Source organism: Oryza sativa, chromosome 5 (genome assembly GCF_034140825.1).
Source record: "Oryza sativa Japonica Group chromosome 5, ASM3414082v1".
Classification (NCBI taxonomy): Eukaryota; Viridiplantae; Streptophyta; class Magnoliopsida; order Poales; family Poaceae; genus Oryza; species Oryza sativa.
This window is the reverse complement of record NC_089039.1, coordinates 3,284,348-3,308,589: the sequence shown is the minus strand read 5'-3', so window position 1 is coordinate 3,308,589 and position 24,242 is coordinate 3,284,348. Positions and strand designations below refer to the sequence as shown.

At 43.1% G+C, this 24,242-nt stretch overlaps 1 protein-coding gene, 1 long non-coding RNA gene and 1 pseudogene across 2 annotated transcripts; all 3 read right to left on the bottom strand.

Annotated features, from left to right (window-relative positions):
• Positions 1-2,261: 2,261 nt before the first annotated feature.
• LOC9268709 (uncharacterized) lies at positions 2,262-6,016 on the bottom strand. The gene is made up of 3 exons (XR_010741694.1): positions 5,871-6,016; positions 3,786-3,841; positions 2,262-2,447 (listed from the first exon to the last, which is right to left on the bottom strand). It is a non-coding gene; the product is annotated as an uncharacterized lncRNA (long non-coding RNA).
• A 7,043-nt stretch (positions 6,017-13,059) lies between these two features.
• Positions 13,060-19,330, bottom strand: LOC136356528 (uncharacterized; annotated as a pseudogene).
• Positions 19,164-20,832, bottom strand: LOC107275750 (benzyl alcohol O-benzoyltransferase). Its single transcript, XM_015782896.3, has one exon. The coding sequence runs from the start codon at positions 20,778-20,780 to the stop codon at positions 19,380-19,382; it is 1,401 nt and encodes a 466-aa protein (XP_015638382.3). The 5' UTR covers positions 20,781-20,832; the 3' UTR covers positions 19,164-19,379.
• Positions 20,833-24,242: the final 3,410 nt, after the last annotated feature.

Here is a 24,242-nt window from a genome sequence, read left to right as displayed (position 1 = left end):
GGCATGCCCTTAGATATTTGCTAGTGGACACCGTATCTATTAAAATAATAATTTCCGGATAAGGAGGAGAGAAAAATCGCGTGAAATATCAAAAATGTCCTTGGGTTGATCCACATGTCAACTCTCATATGTCTCTTCTCTCGATCCCCTCCTTCTAGCGCAGCATCGGGTCGGAGCTCGACATGGCCTCCGGAACTCCTCCTCGACACCCCACTCCCCAGGCAACGCGGACGACGATGACAGGGAACGGCGGCGACGGCACCACACCAATTCCGACTGGCGTAGCTCCGGCGATGCCGCCCTGGATCCACATGACAGTCGTCGCCCTCGCCCTCACGGCGAGTTCCTTGGTGCGTGCCCTCCTCATTGTGCCACCGTCCATCAGCTCGGTCGCAGCCGTCACCACGTCGGCGCTAGCGACCTGCTCGCACCACCGCCACTGCCTTGCGCTGGCCAGAGCAACGCCGCATCCCCTGCACCAAACAAACCAACACCTCGTTGAGTCCCTTCTGTTTTTCCTCGCGCCATCACGCTCCCAAGACCTCTCTAACTCTATTCCCTCAAAAAATTTAAAGGGAAGTTGAGCGGAGAGCCGCCGCCGCCGGCCGCCTCGGGACCTCGCCGCTGCGCAGCTCCAAACTGCCTCTCAATAGTTCCAAAGCCCTTTCCTCTCCTTTAATCGAGCCGCCATCCACCATAGCCACATCGCCATCGCCATCCCAAACCCACTGCGCCGCCGGCCATGGCGCTCCCTGACTCTAGCCACCCTTGGCCACGTCGCTGCCTCTAGAAGGTGCGGGAGGGCCCACTATAGCCGTCCCGGCCTTCGGCCAAGCCACCCCCTGCGCCGCCCGTTGCCAACGGGCACGTGCCAAGCCGTCACGCACGCTCACATTCCCACCGAGATGCGGCGTGATGCGATGCATCACCGGAAGGAGGGGATAGAGAGAAGAGAGATAAGGGAGCTAACATGTGGGCCCAAGGGCATTTTTGATATTTCACGCGATTTCTCTCCTGACCTGAAAATTATTATTTTAATGAGTGTGGTGTCCACTAGCAAATATCCAATTTTTTATAGTGTCTTCCCTCAAAGTCATTTCACGCAGTGTCTTACAGCTAAAACCGCGAAGTCACGGTGTCCTATCACAAAATTTGCCCTTTTTTTTTTAACATACTGAAAACTAACCATTTTCTAATCCTGCATCATGCCGCTTTTTATGTTTTCAATAACTTCCTAAACCTAGGAAAATACAATTAGAGGGACCTTCTAAAACTAACTTGCATAAAATCTCTTTCTGGTATTTAACTTCTTTTGTGTTTTTCATTTAAAAATATAGTTGGTTAAATTAAGGTGTTTCTTGATTTGGTTTTAATTTAAAACCTTCCTTTGACTAAAATTCTTTTATTCAAATTTAGTTTGAAAACCCTTTTTACTTTTATGAATTATGGTCCAAGAAACCTTCCCATACTGTCCTAGAACCTAAAACAAAGCAATTCCAATTTTATTAGAATTAATTGTTAACCCATCCTTTGATCTTAAACCTATTATTTGATTCTTGATCCAAATTCTTCCTTTTGATCTAGCCACTGATTTAATTCCTGTGGCTTGATTTCCTTTTTGGCACAAGAATAATATTATTGCAAATATTGTGAATAATTGCTCTTGTGCTAAGAAAATACCAATTTATATTCTTCACTCAACTTTCCCTATTAGCCACAAATAATTCTTCAAATACTTCTACTATCAAATTTAGGATTCAAATCCTATTTATTTTACCTCCAATCATTCTCTTCCAAACATATATATATATATATATATATATATATATATATATATATATATATATATATATATATATATATATATATATATATATATATATATATATATATATATATATATATATATATATATATATATATGTCGTAGGCTCTCCGGACCTTCCATTATAATTGAGAGATGAAGTGAATAATTCAAGTCATCAAACAAGCATAATGAAATATCCGACGCCTCGAGAGAGGAATATTGGAGATATTGCTAGGCCTTTAGCCTGCCAGTCAACTTCAGCCTGAGACGTGCCCGTCAAACCACTCGAAGGCGGCGACCAGATGTGTTACACATTCAGGAGACTTGACAAAAATGGCTAAAGTTCTACAACATCTCAAATATTCCTAACTCATACTCATGTGAATCTAGTTCCCAGGATGTGCACTAGATTCACATTTTCATCTCAAGCATGATTATACATAGCAAACACAAATAAGATGAAAGCGATTATAAACTACATCTACTTTAGTTACATTGGCCGACCGGCCAAATAAATAATAGAACAGCGGAAACTTGTCTACCCAATCCACAAGCACACCGACTAGGGGTTTACCCATTATGTTCAAGTCCTAGAAGAAGCAGTCGATAACCCGCATCACTCAAAGACTAAGTCTAAATCCTGCAAGCAAAAGTTAATTCAACAGCAAGAGTCAGTACATTATTAGAAATAATGTACTGGCAAGCACCAAGACAAGCCTAACACCCTACTTGCAAGGTATATAATCAAGGAAGGCATAGTATGGTTCTTTTTAGCATAAAGCAAGTTTTATTTGCATAAAACACATTCAAAACGGATTTGCTTTCAAATAAAATTTCAGCAAGCTAGTACTTAGCATATGGGCATCAAAGTAGGCATTAATCATGTATAAATATTCACCTCATTGCCATCCATGGCAGCAAAGAGATCATTCTCAAATCTCATCACAATTTGAAGGTAAATTTCAGCATTTAGGAGAATAAACACAAGTCTATACTCAATACATATCCACACGCCGCTCATGACCGCGAGCACGGCTAATCGATTAGTTTTAACTCTGCAGAGTTTGTACACTTTACCCACATGATGCGAAATAATAATCATGCAAGAGCATGGCACGCGATACATAAGTACCCGATTTATTACCCGCAACAAAGCTTTTCCAAAATTCATGATTTAGCCTTACACCAGCACGATACGTGTTCCTCCATCCTAGTCATACTGGAAATATGACCTAGAACCGTTAAGTGGCGGGCCCACGCCTTGAACTTAACGCCGTGGTGGCGGACACAACGGGAACCCACCCACGTGGCACAATACCGTTGTATTGGACAGACTTAGTCACCTAAACTACCACGTCGGGGTAAATAGGAAGTTCCTCTGAGTTATCCGAACTCATACACACCGGCCTACCAGAATGTAAGGCTAAACCATAAATAATTTACTAAGTTTGGACTATCCCATACTAGCACATGTGGTTGTACTGTATACGAAATGAACTGACATTGAGTGAAGTCCTTAGGTCGGTTTGGGCGCACTCTCCCCCTATCGGTACACAACTAATCACCATATGTGCACCACTTGAGGCCCAAACCTAAAATCCATGCTTTCCACCATTTTATTTATCAAAATCACAAGTATTAAAGTTCTGTCCAGATTAATTAAAAATCAATTTTCATGTTTGAAATGAGCCCATAATGACAAGGAAGACCATTCTAAGCATGGCTATGCTTTATAGTAACCTAGTGTCACCAAAACTCATATATAAAGTGGTATAGCCATATTGTTCCTAAGGTTAGGAATGAGGAATATGGATATATGTGGAGTTAAGGTGATAATGCAAATAATAGGAGTTTATCTAACAAGTTTAACAAAATTTTAATTTATTAGTGTACAATCGACATGCAAGATTTGCAAACATTTTCAATAACCTCCAAAAGATAGGTTCAAAGTGATCAAAGAGAGGGAGGTGGGACTTGCCTTGCAACTGGAAAATGTCAGCACCTAAATCACTTCTTCACCGATTAAGCAATCATCTATACAAAGTACACGTTATGCAATTAAACACCGAAATATGCGAAAAATCCAAAATGCTCTAAAATGGATGATTTGTGCACAGTGAATAGGTACCGGTCTAAAATTAATTTAGGTGAAAGAATTTCTATTTTATCTCATTTTATTTGGGAGTTATGAATTTTAGAAGTTTCGTCGGTATAGTGTAGGATTTACTTAGTTACTATTGTGAAATGCTGTTGTAAGGTGATTCTTATTAAGTTTATGTTTGCTGGGGTGAAGATATTTGTTTTCTAAGACTAACAAATTTGGTTTCATAATTTTTAGAGTTAATATGAATTATTTATGTATTTTACAAGTTTTAACGTGTTCTAGGCATATATTCCCTATGTGTACATGGCTTTGGAGATTTAGGTCCAGAACTTGCTCTAACTTGCTAGTGTTGTATAAAATGAGTATTTTAGTTAACTAATCTAATCTTAGTTTATAAAATTTTAGTGTTCAAATTACTTTACTTCACATTTTATAAGCTAGGGGATGTTCTATGTTAGAAACTTAACATATCAATCTGGAGATTATTATATAAGTTAAGGATACTAAGTTTTGGTGGAAGGGGATGGATCTATGCCTTCACTGGTTCAACAAGTTTTATTTGGATTTATTTGGAGCTACCAAGCATATATATACTTTTTCATATGTATTGTTTAACCATTACTATGTGTTTAGTACCTATTCTACCAAATTAAGGTTCAGAGCCATGGTCTGTAAGAGGGTGCTATAATTCACTCTACTAGGTTGAAGTATATTACTTGCTGGTTCTATAGAAAATTTGGTTCACTTCATTTAGACTATAGATGAATTTTCTACAAATGTTACTATTTAAGGTATGCTCCATGTTGCTTATTCCTTACTTAAATACTTAGGGGTTTTCATTATACTGTAAGTATGTCTTTTTATTTTATAACATTGAAGTGCACAACCCTATGATTCTACTGAATTTGGGTTTACTCAAAAAGGATCTAAGATGAATTTTATATAAACTTCTAAAGTTCAGCTTATGTAAAACTAGTCATTTTAAAGGTAATAGTTTTAGAGGCATTCGATGTATAGTATGTATACTATTTCATTTTGCTTTATAGGAGAACATAAGTTGGTGGATCTGTAGAAACTGAGTTTGCTCCAAAATGAGTTGAAATGAATTTTGTATGCATTTTATAAATTTGTGCATGCTTTATGTGTGATTTAACTTGGATAAATTTTAGAGGCTAAATTTGTACTGTGAGTGCAAGTTTTTATTCCATAACACTAAAGTTCACAATTTGGTGAGTTGACAGAAATTTGTATCATCTTAAAATGAGCTATATTTAATTTTATATGGATTTTACAAGTTTTAGGTACTTTCCTTTTATAATTTCAGATTTTTGTTTCCAAGGGGTCCACTGTCAGTGAATGATCAATATACAAAAAGATCCCTGAGGTTTCTAAGAATCAACCCGCAGACCTAGCCTCATATGTCAGTGAGTTGAAAAGTTGCACATTAAACCTTATAGTTGTTTAAATTCTCGAAACAAGGTCCCTGACTTCTTTTCTCACGCACAGAGGCAGAACAGCCATGGCTGAGCTCGATCTCGAGCTCACCGGCGACAAACGATGGCTCGTTTGGGGGTGCAACCAAAATACAAAATGAAGATCATGTTATTGCGATTCCATTCTTCTACTTTTCTCGGTCAGTGGACATCGGAGTAACGCCGGCGGCGAGTCCGAAAGGAGGATGTTTTCGGGTGGTGATGCATGTGCTTCTACAATCATGTATTGGTTAATTGGGTGCATGCATGTATGTTCTATAGGCTGAAGGGTGCTCACCGAGATGGTAGACATGGCTGGGGTAGCTAGGTTTATGACGGTGGCTCGTGTAACGGCTCGGCGGCGGCAAGAACCTCTGGGTGAACGGCGATGGCTCAATCAGCTCCAAGAACTATCATGCATGTGTGTCCATGAGGTTAGAGAGGCCCCAGAGATGCTACTGATGCATGGAATTGGGTTGGTACTCACCGGAGGGGGTGGATTCGGCAACGGCGACGGTGACCGGAGGTGGAGAAGACGGTGGACGATCTCCACACTCGTAGCACCATCCTTCGAGATTCTTGAGGGGAAATGGAGAGGAGGTCGAGGCGAAGACGCTGGCGCGACAGCTTGGCCCGGCTTGGTCCAGATAAGCGGGAACGGCGATGATGTCGCTGCGGCGGTGCACAGAGCGCGCTCTAGAGCGACCATGACATGGCGGCGTTCCCGCTGCTGTAGAAGATGAAATGGAATGGGATCAAAACCAAAGTTGTTCGTCATGGTGAGATGAGAATGGAACGAGTATGAGTTAGAGATGAAGAGGGCTCGACAACGGTTGGCGATGTCCCTCTTCTTGGCGGCCGGCGACGAAAGAGAGGTGGAGAGGGAGAGCTGGAGCTTCCTCCCTCGGTTGGATTGGCACTGGGATGGTGGGTGAAGAATGGCGACGCAGCTGGGTGGAGGTGAAGCCTCGGTTCGGCGCTGCCACGTCGAGGCCACGCGTCGTACACAGCCGGCGCCAATCTCTCTCTCTCGGCTGTCTTTGGTCCGGCTGGAAGATTTGCACAGGGTGAGGACGAGCCAGAGTGGCTGCCAAGTGGGTCCAGGTCGTGGCAAACTAAGCTAGGGTGAGAGGGTTGGGCAGAAACGTGGGTGAACAAAAGGTTTGAATGATTTTAAGGATTATTTCTCTCTCCCACTTTAGTATTTCAATTATTTAATTTGTGGGTAGAATAATTTAGTGTGGATTTTTCTGAAGGTAGATGAAGATACCTAGATTCCATTTTCTTTGATTGCACTCAAAAATTATGGATAGATTACTCACAGAAATTAGAGGAATATGGGTTCTTTGGAAACTAGTTCGAATTTTTAGGAGACCTAAACAGAGAAGATAAATTCTGGAAAAATTATTTTTATTCATGATAAATTACCTAGTATTTGAATAAATTATTTTACTTATACACTTTTATGCAGTTAAATGCACTTTTAGACAAAGTATGGTTTTAGCCGATTAAGAACTACAGTTAATCTAGTTTTTATTAGTTTGACTAATTTATTTGAGGTACCAAATTTAGTTATTAAATTATACCAAAATTACAGTGAGTTGTATGTGTTGAGTAGAGCCTACATGAATTTTCCCATGATTTTATCTTGCATGAATTATTTTAGATAATTCGCAGGACTTATGTCTTATATGTGTTTCCCTTTCCTAAATGCATGAAAATGTTTATAAAAGTTATATTTGGACTCTCATTAACATGAGGTGATGTTGATATGTTAGAATTACAGTTTACCTTACACATGTCATAAGCTCCTTCCCTATTTATGCATAAGTTTACTTTAGTATTAAATTAAGAGAATGCTTATAGAGATGATTAAAATAGAATATACCCTATATGATATAATTTATTTGTTCACTTTCATGTTCATGACATGTCTTCAGATGGATATCCAAATTAGTTTTGTGAGGCTTGACATTAGCCATGTTGATTTTTTTTAAGGTGTATGGTTTCTGTGTATTATTTTCCATTAGTTAGCACTAGGCCCTAATGGTTTAGTTGTTTGTCTAGATTGCAATTATATTCATGAGACCTATTATGAAATGCAAATCGAAAATCCAAATGCATATGAAGGACTCAAGTCAAAATATGATTTATGCAAGTATGCATGCTTTCACTTGGGTTGCATCCAAGTCCTAGGTTAAAGGTGAAAAAGTTTTTAATTTGTTCTCAAATTTTATTCTTGCAAGAGTTGGATCAACTCCACCTAGGTTTAAAATAGAAATTTTTGGTTTACAAAATTGAAGAACTTCCCTTTCAACTAGTTTTGATGGAAATTCCTTAATCCTAGAATTCAGGTACGTTACAATATATATATATATATATATATATATATATATATATATATATATACACACACACACACACACACACACACACACACACACACACACACACACACACACACACACACATTGAGGAATTATATTGTTAATTCCCCTCTCATTTGAGTGCATTAAATTCCACCATATTCCACTTCCAAAAATATTGCACTCAAATTAGAAAATATCTCTTTTGGAAATTAGATCCAAATATAATTTCCTTTCAACCTTCCCTATTCAAATTATCTCCAAATATATTTTCCTTTCAAAATCTTCTATTCAAATTCCTTCCAAATACAAATTCTCCTCTAAATCAAATTATTCAGCCCCAGGAAAAATTAGACTTTCTTCCTTCTACGTTTGGGCCGAATTCTCCTTTTCCTCCTTTTCCTTTCCTCAGTACAAGTCGGCCCAATTAGCCCAGCCGGCCCCACCGCACAGAAGCAGCCGCTCCATCCTTCTCTGTGGACGCCACCGCCGTGCGCCATCGGTGCGCCGTCGCCCACAATCCTACCGCCGCCGCCGCTAGCTTGCCGTCGACGCTAAGAAATCGTTTCCGACGTCATCCGCCACCTCATACCGTCGACGTCAGTCCCTGGAACGAATCACCGTCGTCGACCAATCCAGAGACGAAGCGGCGCCGTCTTTTCTTCACGACAGCGTCGCCGTGGCCGAGTCGACGACCGCCTCTACAACCGCCTTCGGAAACCGCCTCTCCGAGACCTATAAATAGCCAGCAACCCCTCCCCTTTCCTCCACACAAGCCGAGCTCCTCGAGCTCTCTCTCTCTTAGCCATGTCCGGCCATTGCCGCCCCCACCCGATCTCCCTTTCCGTAGCTCCACAACCCAAACCCTCGCGCCATCGGCCTTGTCTCGGCGAGGTGAATCCGTTTTTTCCCTTTCCCCTCTCCTTTAGCCACCATTGCCGGCCGAAGAGAGCTCTTGTTGTCGCCGTTCCGGCATCCTCCCTCTCCCTCTCTGCCAGCTACCGCCTTCCCTGGATATGCGGTACTCGGGAACACCACCCGACACCGGCGTCGCCGTCTTCCAACTATCGAAGAGCCGGCGCCCCTCCTCCCTCTCTCCCCTCTGTTACCCGGCTGGAAGGAGGAGAAAGAAAGAAACGGGAGGAAGAAGGAAAAGAAAAAGAAAAAGAAAGGCTGACAGGTGGGCCCCTGCACAGTAACTCTTCGTATTTTCTCTATTTAATTCAAATCCTAATCTTTAGAAGCCCATATCTCCTAAACCGTAGATCCGATTCCAGTCAAACTTGGACCTAAATTCATATAAATTCAAAATCTATATTTTGATACCAAATTTGCTATTTTAAGATTTTATTTGAATTTCCTTAATTTATTCAAATACTATTTGGATAAATATTTGATTAAATCTTATAATTGAATTTACAACTTAAGTTTATATTTGCTTTTCAAATATTTTCTTTTATTCCAAATTACCCCTTTAGCCACTAAAAAGCCGCCAGTTGGAACTTTACGCCTTCCACAGGGACGTTCGCGGTTTACTATCCCCGACGTCGGACTGTTGGTTGTAAAGCCCGGCAAAAACCAAACCTAAGGTCGAAGTGCTGCTCCTGGCACCCCACGCCTTGATGCGTATAGCGGTCGGAGCTTCACTATTCCCTCGACCTCCACAGCACGCCGCACAGTTAGCTCTCGGGCTCTGTGTGATCTTAGCCGCTCCGCCGCCACTCACGGTTGTCGGAGTAACACTTTCGCCCCACCAAACCTACACCAACCTCATATTCCTCTAGCCGATATATTGTCGGTCGACACCGGCTAGAGAAGACACTAAATCTAGCCGTTATGCTGCCAACTCTAGCAACGACTAGCAAACAACCAAACCCTAGCCGATACCTTGCTAGTCAAATCCCAGTTGTCATCCAAATTCCATACCCTCTACAATACTACCTATCCACCATATTCTCAGCCACCTACTTTCTGTCTACCAGAACCTACACATAAAATATAGAGTCTAGCCGATATGCTACCCAAAAATACTAAACCCTAGGTATGATCCTACCAAAACCTACCATCAGCCGATACTAGCTATATAACCGTTCAACCAGTTCAATCATCCAGTATACTTCCCATCCTCCTACTAATCAAACCCACACATGAAATATAAGCAACAGTAGTTGCTTAATCCCCTCTAGCCTCCAACTCTCTAGAACCTCCGCATAAAATATCAGCACAGTAATCCATATACCCTATAAAAGAGATAGACTATACCCTAAACCCTAGCCCTCCTAACCGTTTATCTCTTTCTTGCTATTTTATGGATTTTATTGAAATTGGTTCTTCATCTTTCTTAGTAGAGTCTATTTTATTTTGGATGGCAACCTGTGGTATCTCAAGGATCGAATAATCAGGTTGCCTATCTCGGATTTATTTGTGTTGGAGCAAGGCAAGTTATTATTCCTCCCCTTGAGCATAATTACCCTATATTCTATATTTCTATTCTATGCATTAGCCATTCATGATTTTGAATGCATAACCTGAACATATAGCAAACCAGATATGCTAGCTTTTGCTTAGCCCTGCCTAGTTAGACTGCATAAAAATATAATGAACTTAGATTGGGACAGTACGTAAGATTTGGTTGATTTCCGGGTGGCTAGTACTGTCCCGGTCGATATAATTGCCACCAAATACTTATGTCGAACGAACGAGTACGACCGCAGCTTCTAGAATGGGGACAGACCTAGATATTATGTTAATTAACAATGTGGTACCTCTGTACAGTGGTTCCTTTTGTAAGTCCTCGCGCAGGAGGCAATCTTATGCTGAGCAGGGCATCTTATGATATTTACCGAGGCGCAGGTAAATATACTGATTTTCGCTCATGAGCTGTGTGTGTGATTTTATGGAAACCTGGTTGAGATGACATGGGGTCTCTCATCCAGTTCTCTCTAGAAACCCCGGGAACGCCAGAACTCCTCTTGCTGCTGATAACGTTACGTTCAGAGCGCATGGGGACTAGAGTTCATGGAACATGTGCCACTATTGTTAATAACCTAATACTGGGCCATGACTAAGCTAATGAATATTAGCAAGTCGTGGACTGCGGGTAAAGCATATATCTACTGCAGTAGAATATTCATGAAACTATTCGAATAGCTGTGCTCACGGAATTGAGTACCGAGACTCATATGGTATTTGGTTAGAAACTTAATTCCAGATTTTATTAAATACTGTTGCATCAAACACATTGCAGGATTTCTCCTTCTATATTCTCTGCTTTCTGCAAGTAATCATAGCCCTACTCAAATACTACTAATTCATACATTCATATTGAATATAATAGCTTGCTGAGTACGTTGTACTCACCCTTGCTTCAACCCCCACCTTTTTCAGAGTCCATTTGGAGTTCTTATCGAAGCCGAGAGTTCAATCACATAAGTTAGTTCCCTTTAAACCTAGTCTTGAAGTCTAGTATTGTTAGATGGTTTAATTCTATAGCAAAACGGCAGAGTTGAGTCATCATATAGCTTCTGCTGTATTAGTTAGCCACAAGTTTGTAAATACCCATATATTTTGTAATAACATCTCCTCTGGAGTCTTGATCAAACGTATGCAATGAAGATCCAGATTGTTGAACCTGTATCAATCTACTAATCCAGGGCTTGATACAGTCTAAACATGTCGGTTACTGAATCATTAGTTTTGGGACCCGACATTTTTTTACTAACTAACATCAAATATTAAAGGGAAATTTTGCTACAGGACACCGTGACTTCGCGGTTTTAGCTATAGGACACTTCACGAAGTGACTTTTGGGGGAAAACACTCCCAAAAGTTAGATATTTGCTGATGGACATCGCACGTATTAAAGTAATAATTTCCGGTTGAAGAGGAGAGAGAAATCTCGTGAAATGTCAGAAATGCCCTTCGGCCCACATGTCAGCTCTCCTATCTATCTTCTCTCTCTATCCCCTCCTTCACTTCTCTCTCTAATATCTTCTCTCTCTATCCCACTTGTCAGCGACAGCGGTGAGCAGGTGAGGTCCGACGGCGGGAGGGCGAGGGAAGAGCGGACGTGACCAACGGCGCACCTAGACAGCAGCACCGCCCGAACAGCAAGCGAGCTGTGTATGGAGGAGCGGCGGCGTGGCTGGACGATGACGGCTACAGTGCGCGGAGTAAGGAGGGAAGGGCTCCGTCAGCGGCCGGTGCCGCTGTCTGGGCGCACCGCTGGCCGGAGACGTCGCCCTCCCGTCATCGCGGCCGCTCCACACTTACCCTCCCGATGCCACCGCCGCTTGACCTCACCTGCCGCCCGTCATCGCTGACATGTGGGATAGAGAAAGAAGAGATCAATTAGAGAGAGAAGTGAAGGAGGGGATAGAGAGAAGAGAGATAGGAGAGCTGACATGTGGGCCCAAGGGCGTTTCTGACATTCCACACGATTTTTCTCTCATCTTCAATCGGAATGCGGTGTCCACCAGCAAATATCCAACTTTTAAGAGTGTTTTCCCCCAAAAGTCACTTCGTGCAATGTGCTACAGTAAAACTGCGAAGTCATGGTGTCCTGTAGCAAAATTTGTGATGGGACCGGCCTTAAAAAAATTACGTCCCTGAAGCCACGCCTACGCGTGCGCGTGCACTGTGGAGTGAGGAGCTTGACTTCTTTTTTTGAGTTTCTCTCCTATGTGGACAAACTTGCTCCTCGCTTTTGTGCGACGCACTGCTACTGCCCTAAAATAGCCATGATGTCCATAGGAGTACTTGATTCCGGTATATGTATCTACATGGAGTAGCCTGTTCTTTTTTCCCCAAAAGCTGCTAAATTACAATTTATGTGGGCGTTCAACTCAAAATTGTGAAACGAAAATTTCTAACCCACAATTTTTTCTTCATAATAATAGCTTCTTTCATTATTATTGCGTGAAAATTAGTAAATTATACATGCTCCAACTTTCTTATGAACAAATACACTCCACACGTAGAAGTAGCTACGAATATATTGTACTCCATCATTCTCAAAATATAAAAACTACTCTATCCGTTTCAAAATGTTTGACACCGTTAACTTTTTAGTACGTGTTTGACCATTCGTCTTATTCAAAAAATTTAAGTAATTATTTATTCTTTTCATATCATTTGATTCATTGTTAAATATACTTTCATGTACACATATAGTTTTACATATTTTATATTTTTTTTAATCAGACGAACGGTCAAACATGTGCTAAAAAGTTAACAGTGTCAAACATTTTAAAACGGAGGGAGTATATGTTTTAGTTTTTATATTTTTTTTTGCGGGGGAAGGAGAATAAATTAATCACAGTCCTCGCCAACAAAATGCGAGATAAAGGTACAATTTTCTCCTAGCCAAAAACTAGAGAGGGACTCAGCTCTAGCTTTATTTGCTAAAAAGTGACTAATAACATTCTGACTACGCTGAACTTTGCTTATGGCAATTTGCCGATCCCCAGCCATTAGTGATTTAGCCTCCTGAGCTATATTAGCCAGAACTGAGCGATCTTTGTCTGGGTGATTTAAGAGCTGGATCACAGAACTGCAATCAGTTTCCACTTGGATTGGAAGAAGAGTCCAGTGGAGCGCTAAGTGAAGACCTTCCACACACGCGTGCAGTTCGGCTTCCAAGGGGCCACTGCAACTATCAAGAGATCTGCAGGAACTAAAGATCACATTACCCAGGCAATTTCTGAGAATCATTCCAATACCTCCCTTCTCAGAATTAATGTCAAAGGAGCCATCCACATTTAGCTTCATCCACCCATTCCTCGGCCTTTCCCAACGACGGTTTTCCGCTCCAGGGGTATGTTTGATTGCTGTAGTTTTCGGGAAATTAACACTCACCACATATTTACCTTTCTCCAAGTTCACCTAGGGATTTTGTCGGATCATGAACAGAGAGTCCACATAACTCTCTATAAATCTTTTCGAAACCTCCATTGGTGGGGCTGGTTTATTGTGCATAACTTCGTTCCTCACAAACCAGTTCCGCCAAATGATCATGAGAACTAGAGCTCTCTCATACTCTGAAAGCTTTTCTAGACAATCAAAGAGCCAAAAATTACCGAACTGGATTGATTTGACGTCCAAGGAGATACTCCCTGATTTGTGCATACTCACCCAGAGTGAATTTGCATGGACACAACGGCACAGTGCATGTCCTGCATCTTCTTTTTCTCTGTCACAAATGCCACAAACATCAAATCTTTCCAAGTTCCTCTTCTTCTTGTTCTCCATGGTTGCTAGGCTGTTAGAAGCCACCCTCCAAGCAAAAATCCTGACCTTTTGTGGGACATTACATTTCCAGATTAGTTCCCAAGATTTATTAAGTCTGCTCGAGGACGAGCTTGAGCAATTATTCATGTCGGCGAGCTGCAAGGCCAACTTGTAAGCACTTCGAACAGAAAATCTGCCAGTTTTGTCCGGATGCCATGCTATAAAATCCTCCTCCAAGCGAGCAGAAATACAGATCTTCTGAATGATGTCTGCATCTATTTTTAGAAAATACTGATTGATCTTGGCTGAATCCCAAGTTCCATCTTCTGCAATTAGATCTGACACCCATTTCAGTCTACAGTTTGCTTTACTTGATACCGGTCTTCGTGACAAATCTCTCGGGATCCAGGGATCGCGCCATATTCTGACTGAATTACCATTCCCAATTCTCCAGATGATTCCCTTTTTCAATAAATCCAAACCATATTCAATGCCATGCCAAGTAGGAGAAGCATTTGCACTAAAAGTTGTATCAGTCAGAGAACCATGCGGAAAGTATTTAGCCTTGAGCACTTGGGCACATAGGCTGTTTGGGAATTCGATCAATCGCCAAGCTTGACGAGTTAACAGGGCCTGGTTAAACAATTTGTAATCTCTGAACCCTAAACCCCCATTGATTTTTGCTTTCGTCAGGGAATCCCAGGCCCTCCAATGTGTTCTCCTCCGGCCATTATCTGCACCCCACCAAAAATTCCTTGTCATCTTAGTCAGTTCATCATAGACTGAATCTGGGAACTTAAAAAGCCCCATCACATAGACTGGTATGGCCTGGATAACAGCCTTGATCAAGATTTCTTTTCCCCCACTAGAAAGGAAATTTTCACCCCATTGAATTACCCTTTTCGCGATTTTTGCTTGCAAACTCTGAAACCTCCCTTTATGCATTCTTCCCTCAGGTGTAGGGAAGCCTAGGTATCTGTCCTCAAAGTTATCCCTCTCCACCTGCAGAGTGTTTCTTATATCCTCACTTACTGATGAGGGAGAAGCTTCACCGAAGAGGATCGAACACTTGGCAGGGTTAATAAGCTGTCCAGTTCCTTGAGCATAATTGGTCAGAACCTCCTTCACCACTTCTGCCTCCTTCTTTTCAGCTTTAAAGAAGAGCAGTGTGTCGTCAGCAAACAATAAGTATGAAATTCCCGGGGCTTGGCGACAAATCTTGAGCGGAGTTAGGGAATTTTGTGCCACTTTTTCCTTGAGCAAGAGGGACAAGCCATCGGCCACAAATAAAAATAGGAATGGCGACAGAGGTTCTCCTTGCCTGAGACCTCTAGTTGGAGCGAAAGAGCGAAGTAAGGTTCCATTGAATTTAACCGAGTATCTCACCGTGGTTACACACAACATAATCCAACTAACCCAACGGTGAGCGAAACCCAACTTGTTCAAAGCCAACTCCAAAAATCGCCAGTCTACTCTATCATAGGCCTTTGAGAGATCCAACTTATACGCACAAGCAGCACTGTTAGCTTTCTTGTTCTTTTGAATCGAGTGGAAACATTCAAACGCTAATAGGGCATTGTCAGTTATCATTCGACCCTGTATGAATGCGCTTTGCTCTTTAGAAACCAGATCATCAAGAATTGGTCTCAACCTGTTAACTAGACACTTAGAAACCACTTTATACACCACGTTACAAAGACTTATCGGCCGATAATCCTTCAAATCAATAGGTTGGTCTTTTTTTGGGATAAGAACTATAGCTGTATCATTCACTCCTTTAGGCATTAACCCAGATTGGAAAAAATTCCTGACTGCCAGGATTATGTCACTCTTTAAGGTGCCCCAATTTCTCTGATAAAATCTGGCTGGAAAGCCATCCGGCCTAGGGGATTTAAGGGGTCCAATTTGAAATATTGCTTGAGCAATTTCTTCCTCCTTGAATTCCTGACAGAGCTTCTCATTCATAGCATCTGTGACTTTCTCCTGGAACAACCGGGTGACACTTTCTGGGTTAAGACTCGGATCAGCCTTATAAACTCCCTGAAAATACTCAGTAGCCATAGTTTCCAGCACCGATGTCGTACTATGAATAGCACCGTTCTCATCTCTCAACTTAGAGATCTTATTTTTCTTAGCTCTCCAAACTGCGCGGCTATGAAAGAAACGAGTGTTTCGGTCTCCTTCCTTTAGCCAATTTACCCGAGAGCGTTGAAGCCATAACATTTCCTCTCTATACAGCATTTCATTCATATGGTCAGTTGCTTGGCGGATAGAAGATCTAGCAGCATTTGACGCTATAAGATCCTCCAACTTTTTCCTTGCCTTTTCCAATTCCTTTCCAACATTTTTCACCTTTGTTTTACTCCAGGATCTCAAAGCAGACATAACTCTACCGAGGGCAATATTAATATCGCCGAGGTCAGTTTTAACACCAGCATTAATCCATGCTTCCTCAATAACCTGCACAGACTCTGGTTCCCTTTCCCACACAATTTCATAATGAAGACACTTCTGACGGGGTCGAGTGGTATCCTTCACTATGAACTCTAGCAAGATAGGACTGTGATCTGAACAGGGGGACACAAGATGTGAGACTTGTGCTTCTGGAAAAAGGTCTCTCCATTTATCATCAGCCACTGCTCTATCCAACCTGACCTTCACATTTCTCCATCCATCTCTTCTATTGTCATATGTATGCGGAACCCCTTTGAAGCCTAAATCCTGTAAATCACAGTCATATAAGGCATCACGAAAATTCTGCATCTGAGTTTCACAACGTGGGTTTTTTGAGAAGTGCTCGAACTGCCAAAGGGTTTCATTAAAATCTCCAATAACCATCCAAGGCAGAGCGGATGACTGTCGAATTGTCCTGAGTAGTGACCACATACGATGTCTATTCTCAACCCGAGGTTCGCCATACACAAAGGTGATATGCCATTGAGGCTCATCAGGGGATAATCGCACATACGCATCAATATATCTTTTATTAATATCTTTGACATCGACTGAAACAGACTCATCCCAATACAAAGCAAGACCACCACTCTTACCTTCACTACTGACACCAACAAAACCTCTAAAGGCCAACTTCCTTCTAAGACGACTCATCTTTTCCACACTTTGTCTAGTTTCACATAAAAAGACTAACTGGGAACCTGCCTTTTGGATTAAGGCACGCAAATCTTGAACTGTCGCCGTGTTCCCCAGACCGCGACAGTTCCAGGCTAGACAACTCATTGCTCCTGGCGAGACCCATTCTTAGGTCCCGCCAGTTTACCAGCAGCCCCGGGGCTGGTTGCTTCCATATCTTTACCATTAGCATTCATATCCGCTCCCTTTTTAAGGCGCTTCAACGCTCTTGGTGTCACCCCTGACACGGCTCCTGTATTGGTCTGATCATACTCTAGGATAGCTTGTTTTACAGTCCCCAAGCCCTTAGCAACAGGAGCCGTCAAAGCCTTCCTCTTAGTAGGACTAATACAGTCTGCACTAGAGCTTTCTTCAAGGGATTCTTGGTGAGAATTCAAATTGCGGATTGCTGGGATCATTTCCATTGACGGCAGAGAGGCAGACTCCTCCACAGGCCCGACTTTGTGCTCACTCCTCTTCTTCGAGGAATTCTGCTCAGAAACAGACAGAAGATTAGCTTTATCCGCTAACTGTGCATCAACCGATTCTTCCCCTTTTCCCTCTTTGGAATCAAACCCATCAAATGCATCAACTCTTGGTAGAGTATCTTCGTGGATATTAACTCTCTGCATCTGACCAGCCGAAGAAGAGCTTGCGCTTCCTGCACCTCTGAAGGACAACTTCCTCTGAACCCCATAACTCTGAAAAGCTTTCACTTTACTCACCTTCCTCTCAAAAGGTTTTAAAGGAGAACAGCGAAGTTCAACAGAAAACATCAGGGGATCTTCCTCATTTGCAAGCCTTTTTTCACACTCCTTATCTGAATGCCCAATAAATCCACAGAAGAAACAAAAGTGTGGTATCCTCTCATATCTCAGATTAAATCTCCGAATTTCCTCAGCCCCCTTCACCTTGATTTTGATAGCTAACATCCTCTTCAGTGGACGATTGACTGGGAGATCCACACGGATTCTGAAAAAATCATGTTTATTACAGCCGTCCTCCTGAACATCCACCTCTCGAACCTTGCCTAGTTTACTGCCATAGATTACACCTCTTTCTTTGTTCATCATAACAAGGGGAAGATCGTAGATTCTGACCCAAATAGGCACTGTTTCTAGGGGTACCATAGAAGGACTCACCAACCCGTTAAAGTCTGCGACTAGCAGTGCATCGCCTCTATGAAGCCACGAACGAACTTGTGATCTCCTTCTGCACTAAAGGATACTATAAACAGATTATCCTTCAAAGATTTATAACTCATCTCTGCTCGCAGGCGCCAAGCTCTTCGCATATCCTCAAACAATGCTACCTGGTTAGGGAACTTAAGGGAATAGAACCTCGCAAGAACAGTCCATTGACCGGCCTTCTTCACTTCATCCTCTTCCAACTCAATCTCCACTGCATCATCATCTTCAACTGTTATTTCACCTTGCATGAACGCTGTCGGGCGTTGGCTTGATGAAGTATTCTCATGGTCTCCCCCAGTCAGACTCTTATCCCGCGCTGGATTTTGAGTCTTCAGATCAGAACTTTGTTCCTCCAAATTTTCAGATTGAACAACCTGGATAGCCAGATCCTCATAGTTCCTCATGTTCTTGGACGTCGCCATCGCAGCACCGAGTAGCTTCGGGCGGGTAACTATCGCATTGATAGTCCCTTTGTCGCCCCCACCACCAGTAGCTGCCATGGGAAGACTCGCAAGGACTCGGAGGAAGAACCCTAGATTAGAACCTGATCGAGGCGTGTGACGAGATCGAGAATTTTGTGTAATTGCCTCCCTTACTTCTGCAGGTATATATTGCCACAGGCTAGGAAAACTAATCGTAACAGATATTTTCCTCAAAACATCTAATCCGAGGATATCTTGATAAACCTTCGGACCCAAGGATTCTTGTTTACCAAGATCAAACCCCGTTATCCCAAACCAGAATATAGCAGATCCAATCTTCATACCATAATTCATAATGGACCATGTTGGAAACCTTTGCAGCACCGATCGTCGATTCCTCCCATATTGGAAAACAAAGAATCCAAAGGGAAAGGAACCAGGAACAGGTCGGAAAGTATGAATACCTTGATAAGGAAGGAACGCAGACGAAGGCTCTGCAGACGTCCTGAGTAGATCGGAGTAGAACTCCATCCATTTTCTTCTCCCATTGGAGAAAATGGCTGCCGCGCGCCAGTCGCCCGGGCGCCGCCAAAACCCTAACCCTAACTTCATCAGTTTTTATATTTTGATACGGAGTTACCAATATTATTTCATCCCTTGCCTAGAGCCTTGCAGCTAAGCACGCTTCAGTATGTGCATCGACGCCACCGAGCTCTCTCGCCACCTCCACCACCATCCTCTCCATCGCCGGCGCCGGCAGCCGAATAGGCACCTCGACGCCCTCCTCGCCGTCCCCGCTCCTCCTCCCGGCGACGTGGAACGTCGCCAGCGTCGCCGTCGCCGGCCCGCCGTACGCCGGCGCGCCCCACCCGACGTCCACGCCGTCGAGCCCCGACCGCGTGAGGTCCGACACCACGTAGGTGCGTGCCACGGCGAACCGCGGCCGCCCGCGCGCCGCCATCAGGTCGGCCACCGACTGGAGGTGGCCCTCCTCCATGGCGCGCGCCTTGGCGTCCACCACGAGGCGGAGCGCGTGCGCGAACGGGCGCCGGCGGAGCTCCCCCGCCGGCGACTCGGCGACGGCGAACGCGAACGCGTTGCCGTAGTAGCCGTCGGGGAGAAGCGGCGGGGCGTTGCTGCGGCGCCCGCGGCCGCCGCCGCGGGCGTTCACGACGAACTGGACGCGCACCGCGTCGGCGGCGTCGTATTGGAGCGCGTTGGCGCGGCACCGCCACGTGAAGGCGGCGATGAGGTCGAACCGCGAGCTCCGGGAGGCCAGCGACGGCGGCGCGAGCGCGCGCAGCGCGGCGATCTCGCGGCGGCCGAAGAAGAAGGGACGGTGGACGAGCGCGTCGGAGTGGGAGACCTTGTCCCTGCCGGCGTCCGGCACCGCCTCGTACTCCGGGTGGCGTGGCGCGGCGACGTCGCGCGGCAGAGGCGGCCGGCGCGCGGAGAGGAGCTCCCTCGCCCACACCGGCTTCACCGTCGGCGCGCCGGGCACCCCGCGCGCGAACTCCCCCACCGCCGTCATGAACTGCGCGACGCCGGCGGCGTCGGCGAGGCAGTGGCAGATCTGGAGCCCCCACACGAAGCCGCCGCACCGCATGCGCGTGACCTGGAAGTAGAGCAGCGGCCGCCCCACGACGCCGCCGTCGGCGTACGCGCCGTCGGCGGCGCACAGGAGCTCCTCGTGGCGCGGCACGGGCGGGCCGGTCACCTCCCCGAGCTCATCCATCGCCACCCCGGACTCCGCCGCGACGAACACCGCGCCCTCGCCGGTGCACTCGACGAGCAGCTTCCTCCCGGGGCTCGCCTCCACGATGCGGCCGGCGAGCGGGTAGTAGTGGACGAGCGCCTCCGCGAGCGCGGCGCGGAGCACGGCGGCGGGGTCGACGCCGTCCATGGCGGCGCGCCGCCGGTACAGGAAGAGGCCCGAGCGGTAGAACCGGAGGCCCTCCTGGTCGTCGATGTCCGACAGCGGCTTGAACTCGTGCGGCGTCGCCCTCGCCGGCGCCACCAGCTCCGCCGCGCCGCGGCGCACCGACGACATCGTCCTCGCCATGTTCACACTAGCTGGACAATCTCTTCGTGAGCTCTTCTGCTGCTTGCTTTGCTTGCATTGTGATTGGCGATGTGAGCAATATATATACGCGTGCATGGGCGTTGTGGTGGTAGGTATAGACTAACCTATGGAATTCCTGACCGTCATCGTTTTATTTATGATTGTATTATGCTTTCCTTCGTCTTATAAGGATTTTTAGCTGCACAACTAGATGTTTGGATTCATGGTTGAAAGCTGTTATATTTTAGACCGGAGGTAATAAGCCATAACAGCTTATAAAAAAGTATTTGCATGTAATGTTTTGTGAGGGCTGCTATAAAACGGGATCCCGTTGTAACGGGATAGACATATTAACTATTCTTTTGCACAAGTATCATATGTATCAGGTCCTAGGTATCATATATAATAGGTAATATGTATCATAGGTATCGGGTACCATGTAGCTGGTACCAACGAGATAGACATATTAACTATTCTTTTGCACAAGTATCACAAGTATCAAGTTCTAGGTATCATATATACTAGGTAATATGTATCACAGGTATCGGGTACCATGTAGCTGGTACCACAACAGTTATCACTTATCAGGTATCAGGTACTGTCTCATAGAAGGATATCCCATTCCAACGGGATACCGTTGTCTAGGTTTTTTGATTTTTTATATATATTTGTTTTAATTAATTTAAAATTAAATGCTGAAAAATAAACTACGACAAAAAACCTATAATTAACTACAAAATCAAATTTTAATATTCAAATTTTAGATGCTTCTTATAATTAAGTAGAAGGGTAAATGATGGAAATAATATGCCTTGGCCACCTAGCCCCTAGGGGCATCGATGATTATCCTTCGAAATGGTCCACCAAATGTTTGCAACCAATGCATCAATATGTTTGATTATTTGATTTCATATAGTAGTTTAACCCTTTTAAGGAAAACTATAGATTTTTCGAAAAAATACTGTAAAACTAAATATTTGAATGCCAATTTAATTAATCTCAAAACTGTATACTTATAACTCTAGCAAAACAGTACTGACATGGACATCTAAACTTTAACATTCATAGTTTTGTCGTAAATTTATTATTAAAACTGTAATTTATTAATCTGCAATACATCGTCTTAATAATGTATTTTTATATAAGTTTAGTACTAAAACCGTTGTTATGCGACATGTCACTCAAAATCTCTGTACGAATTTTGCAATGGCTTGGTTAAAGTTTTTATAGTTTTGCAAAATTTACTCTTAAAGAAAAAACAGCCAGTCATACACGCTAGCTTTGATCTTACTCTCACCTACGAAATTCTAACACACATGCCATATACTTTGATCTTAATTAATCTTCAACGTTGTCACACACTATACATCCATCAACGGCCGGTCAGCTGATGCATCCTGGTCAATCAATCAAACCAGGAATGTGTTGAGCAAATGATGATCAAATCATAAATTAAGTGATCCAGCATGCACTACTGTATAGCTAGACGACTCTTCTTCTTAATTCCATCATCTTTTGAATTTGGATGAAATACTCTTCCATCTGTTGACCACTACACCGGATTTTAGCGTAAAAAGCGATAGTGGCATAGTGCGAATTCCTCAAGATTCGACGACGTTGAGATTTCATGCGTGCGACGAGCTATAGCCACAGCCCACGATCGACGACCTCTTCTTCGTGGACAGCGCCGGTCAGCTCGATCGATCAGCGCCGCCGCCTTGCCGGAATTTAATTATTGTGCACCGGGGCCGGAATCCAATATACTTATATATACTTATATATAGTTCATCCTCTGTAGATAATACTATTTCTCTCTTCTCTCATTGAGCCACATCACCCTGATTATTTCTATAACATTTAGATGATATATCTATGGTCTAAATTGTCTCTTCTTTCTTCTATCATAAAAACATACAATCTTAATTATTTTTAGGCTCAAAATGATATCAAATTATTTTAGTTTTAATAATAAAATTACATTTTATATGTACACATTATTTAACTTAATTTTTCACAGCAACACGGCAGAGTATTCATCTAGTTTAGTTTAATTATTGTGCATGCCGGCGTATAGGAAACGGCGGTAGTGGGTGGCAGATGATCTTACCGGTCACCACTGATTTGGGTGTTGGTTGGCACCATTAATTAATTAATTAGCTTTAAGGAGTAGCACAAGATTAATTAATTAAGTTTTGATTATTACAAACTTGAAAAATGGATTAATCTTATACTATTTTAGAGCACTTTCGTATAGAAAGTTTTCGCATGAAACGTACCATCTAGTAGTTTGAAAAGCGTGTCACGAGTATCCAAAATTTTATTTGTTGGAGAAACGAACGCAGCCTGAATAATCTTCCATGGAAAGATAAAACTACAGGAAAGATAAAACTACACTAAGATCGTATTTGAGAAGCTTAAAATTCTGAAAATTAGTTGATTGATATGTAGGATATGTCTGGGGTGTTTAAGATTCTTATAAGCATATGGTTGGCATCTAGCTTCAACTGAGTTTATTTTTGAGAGAATCCCTTGTATGTCACTGAAAATTGGTCTGATCCTTTATATGCCATTGAAAATTGGTTCTTCCCTTATATGCCATTGATCCAAATTTGCACACCCTCTCATGCCACTCCCGTCAGTTGATCATGTGTTGACCGTTAATTCTCAAGGAAAAAAGACGTATTTACCCTTCTGAGTATAGGGCATGCCTAACAACTCAGAGAGGGCAAATATGTCTTTTTTACTTGAGAGTTAACGGTCAACACACGGTCAACTGACGGTAGTGGCATGAGAGGGTGCGTAAATTTGGACCAATATATGGCATATAAGGGAAGAGCCAATTTTCAGTGGCATATAAGGGATCAGACCAATTTTCAGTGGCATAAGAGATTCTCTCTTTATTTTTTGATTAAACAACTGCAGCTTCTTAAAATAAAAAAAAATAGACTGATTGAGAAAACTTTTACTTTTGATTCTGGGGAAAAACTACGACTATATCAGAAGCTCCTAGATAGAGCTAGCCACCTTCTCGTACTCTAGGTTGGGTTTTCCAGTTTTTATATTCTATTTTATTTTTTGAATTATATATTTGCAAATTAGAATCGAATCTACATTGTGCAAAGGAGAAGCCGCAGCGAGTAAAACTCCCCAAACAAGGCCACCACAGACTTCGGTCGGTTGACTGCTATTAATAACCTTTAAGTCTTGACAAATTAAACTTCACTCTGAATAGTCTTCAGTAGGAAAGAAGTTGACCCAAAGGGCTTGGATAGGCTTGGACCAACTTTTTTGTTTGTACGTTCAAAAAAAGTTGAACAATTTTCATAAAACGTGTTTTGATTTTAATTAGTAAGTTAAGGTTCAAATATTTTGACCAACAATTTATTAAGTTAACATACGAGTATGTTTATGTATAAAAATTACACCATTAGATTCATACTTCAAGGTAGTGGGTCCAGAAAA

What these genes read in the sequence shown, in the direction of transcription:
- LOC107275750 (XM_015782896.3), bottom strand. Translation starts at nt 20,780, where the DNA reads ATGGCGAGGACGATGTCGTCGGTGCGCCGCGGCGCGGCGGAGCTGGTG.